This window comes from Nematolebias whitei, chromosome 19, assembly GCF_014905685.2.
Source record: "Nematolebias whitei isolate Nwh7 chromosome 19, NemWhi1, whole genome shotgun sequence".
Taxonomy (NCBI): Eukaryota; Metazoa; Chordata; class Actinopteri; order Cyprinodontiformes; family Rivulidae; genus Nematolebias; species Nematolebias whitei.
In genome coordinates this window covers 36,392,596-36,396,474 of record NC_056516.1, presented here as the reverse complement: position 1 = coordinate 36,396,474, position 3,879 = coordinate 36,392,596, and the positions used below count along the sequence as shown (strand labels likewise).

The following is a 3,879-nucleotide window of genomic DNA, read 5'->3' as shown; positions in this document are numbered from 1 at the left end:
ATATATACACATATACACATATATATATACATATATACATATATATATATATACATATATATATATGATCCCCAGTCACTGCACATCACGTGGCGTCTCTGGGCAGCACGTCTAATCCCCAAAATGTCCCCCGGGCGCTTTCAATAGCTGCCCACTGCACCACCTGGTGGTGGATGGGTTAAATGCAGAGACTAATTTCGCCATTGTATGGAAACATACAGTGCTGACATTGTGATGACATTATTATTATTATTATTATTATATATACATATTTAATACGCTGACATAAAAAAAACAAAAAACAAAAACATTCTCACAGACCTGAGCAACTATTTCAATTAGTGCAGTATGTAAACGAATCGTACAGGAAATTTGTATCCACCAAAAAAACGATTTTATAGTTGTTTGGGTCCTTTAGTGGCTCACTTATTTGTTTCCATGGCAACCCTATGGCAACAATAATCTTGAAATATCAAGCTGCGGGCACTGTGATCAGAATGTGATACTCTTGGTAGAATATGCTTCAGAAAAATCCAGAAAAAAAAACATTAAGCACTGTTACTTAACAACAACAACAACAACAACAACAACAACAACAACAATATCAAGGGCATTTATTAAAAAGGAAAAATAGAGTTGGATTTGTTTTTGTTAGTTTCTTTAACTCATACCACATCACAATATATCATACTACACCAAAATATACCATTCCACACCATTCCACCCATACCACACCATAATATACTACACCACAATATACCATACCACTCTACCCATACCACACCATAATGTACTATACCACACCACTCTACCCATACCACAATATACCACACAACACAATACCATAGAGTATGCATATGATACGATACCATACCTTCTATAGATATGTGAAAGTTTTTTTACAGAGCCTAGATACAACTTTTGTGACTTGGCATTATAAAAATAAACTGAATTTACCATACCACAAGCTTGCTAAAGATGAAAGTTCTGCGATGGAGTTAAATTCAAAGCAGTCTGCTCCTCAGATAAATAATGTTACCTTATATATATATATATATATATAATTTATATATACATCAATGTTTCTGTTCAGTGCCCTGAGATGACTTCTGTTGTGATTTGGTGCTGTATAAATAAACTGAATTGAACTATACCACACCGCATCATAGCATATCATCTCTATTATAAAGAACTTTAAACAACAACAACAACAACAACAACAACAACAACACCAAATAATGTACAGTTACAAAAAAAAAAAAGCTGTCACAAGATATAATGAAAATCTAAAAGCAAAGCAAAACAGCATTATAAATAAAAAATAAAAAAAGGCACATAAAATCAATCCAAATGAAATAAAGTGCACACCTCAGACGGAGTTTAAAGCCAAGGAGATACAAACAGTCATGAGACATGTCTGATGTCTACAAGCAGGCCGTTATGCAGGAGCAGCAAATGCACATTTCCCTTAGAAGATTAATACTCTTTTGCAGAAACAAAAACTAACAAATCGATATAAAACAAATCAAATAATATCAGAGTCCATCATGTTGGCTGAGTCGCATTTTGTGATGATGGATTTTAATCTCAGTAAGCACTGTCACTCTGAACTGAGCTACTTTTAAATAAATAATAAAAAAAAGCTTTGATTTTTACCTGCAAAAACTTCTAAAAAGGTTGAGGTTCTTTTAAGGAAGCAGGAAATAGTTTCTTGAAATATAATGGTTTGATTGGCTTAATATTACTGTAAACTATTTTTAATAGGAAGATGTTGGGAGAGCTTAAAAGAGAGGATCTACAGTTATTATTCACGTTGCAACAAAATAAACTGCCATTATTGATTATTCAGCAAATTGATTAATCATCAAGACTGATTATTTAGCCAAACAATCAGCTGATATTGGTCAGTTTAAAAAAATAAAATCAAATCGTTAGTCAGCCATGCCTCTACCTGACAGTTTATGAAGAAAATTAAGATGCAGTAGCAGCTGCTACATCCAGTTTACTGTGACCCACAATTTAGTTGTTTAAACTAAAATGTTATTCGATTATATTTTTAAGCAGAGTTTCTTTTAAGGGTTGTTAAAATGTTTGTATTCAAGTATCAACATTTCTGATGTAATTAATGAAAAACACTAAATGACATAATTTAAACAAACAAAAAACGATTGACAAAAAAATAAATAAATAAATAATTCCACATCATCTTCTATAAAAAAAAAAAAATAAAAAAAATCAAAGTGTCATTTGTCATAAAATTTTATTTGGTTTATTGTTTTTTGTTTGTCATTGCGATGAAAACAAAATAGAGATATAAAACCCAAAACTGACGTCAGTGAAGACAACCAGCGGTTATATCAACAACCTCTTGATCCTGATTGGCTAACCTTTAGAAATAACTCAGACAAGTCGACCAGCTGAAGATGCTGCAGCTAAAAAAAAAAGGAGATAATCTGTTATCCATTGATGCCGTGCACGTTAAGATTATACATATCAAATTTGAAAAAAGGAGACAAATTTAGAATTTATTTTCTTGGCAGCTTTTTGTTTCGTATTTTTCCTACTTCTTTTTCGTCAACAACCCTTTTAGCCGTTTCTGATCTCAAGATGCACAAATGTTTGTGCCTTTCTAAATGCCCTCTAAACACAGACATCTGCACTCTGTGGGGGCGTTCACTGGTGGCTTCCTGGAAAACTGTTCATGTGAGCTTCTTTGCGCATTTGAGTAATTTTTCCTGGGTTTACAAGAGCGCCCTGTGAGAGTCACGTATGTGAATATGAGCACATGTGTCTCAGGAAGCGTGCAGGAGCACATGAGTGTGTGAGCGTCTCACCTGAAGGCATGCTTCTCCCCTTCGTCTCCATCTCCTCTGCCCCCTGCTGCTGCTGGTCTTCTTCCTCGTCAGTGAAGAGCGATCTGTAGCCCCGGTCCGAGCCGCCTCCATCCACCGTTTATCCTTCTTATTCTCGCCTCTTCTCCTTCCCTTGCTCCTCTCCCACTGAGCTCTTCACACTTCTTCCTCCCTTTTCCGTTTCTCTTTTTTTTTTTTAATGTTGGGACACTCCTTCATTTGTTCTCAGCAAGTGGTGGTTACTTCACTCAGTGTCCTCTCCTCTCATTGAATTGTCATGGCAGTCATCTGTGTTAGCTGCTGAAGAAAGAGGTGGTGGGGAGGTGGGAGGGTGATGAAGAGGACAGATGAGGGAGACTGTCAGAAATGACCAAAACAGTGGAACAGAAACAAACAGAAAATTAAAAGTACAAAGTGAGATGAAAAGATGAAATGCGTAGATACGTGATTATCCAACAAAACCTGAGTCCTGAAACCAGAGGATGCTCCTGTACAAAAGCATCCCTGTATTTAAAAAAAAATAAATCAGGGAGAAATGATACATACAAATCCAAAACCTGATGCCGGCGGCAAAAAACGACTCCTCTGTCAAAGAAGAAAAGCTGGTTTGCCTCCACGGAGAGAGAGAGAGAGAGAGAACGCAAAAAGAAAAGAACAGGCGATGCGAGAGAGCGTGCTCCGGTCCATTGCCATGGCAACAGTGAATTCCAAAGTCTTTGCTGAAACTGGCAAGTGTGCATGTATGCATGTGTGTGTTTGTGTTGGGGGAGTAAAATGATGGGATTATGCAGCTGAGAGGATTTTGCCGAGATAAAAAAGAAGTGTGTGAATGCCATTAGGGAGGAGATTGGAGATTTTACACCATAAAAACACACGCGTTTCTCACGGACATGAACGACAGCACATGGGAGATGAGGAATAAACATTCACAGGAGAGATGACAGACTTGTGAGTCACTCATGCTGCGGTCACAGCGTTGCATCCGTCCAACTTTCTTTCTGTTGGTGCGATGGCTCAATCACAGGCA

General features: G+C 36.8%; 1 protein-coding gene across 1 annotated transcript in view; it reads right to left on the bottom strand.

Annotated features, from left to right (window-relative positions):
* LOC119425521 (voltage-dependent calcium channel gamma-8 subunit) overlaps positions 1-2,844 on the bottom strand; it is an 11,830-nt gene extending 8,986 nt beyond the window's left edge. The window contains exon 1 of the mRNA XM_037693050.1: positions 2,835-2,844. Coding sequence (XP_037548978.1) covers positions 2,835-2,844 — 10 coding nt within the window. The remainder of the gene's footprint in view (positions 1-2,834) is intronic.
* Between the last annotated feature and the right edge of the window lie 1,035 nt (positions 2,845-3,879).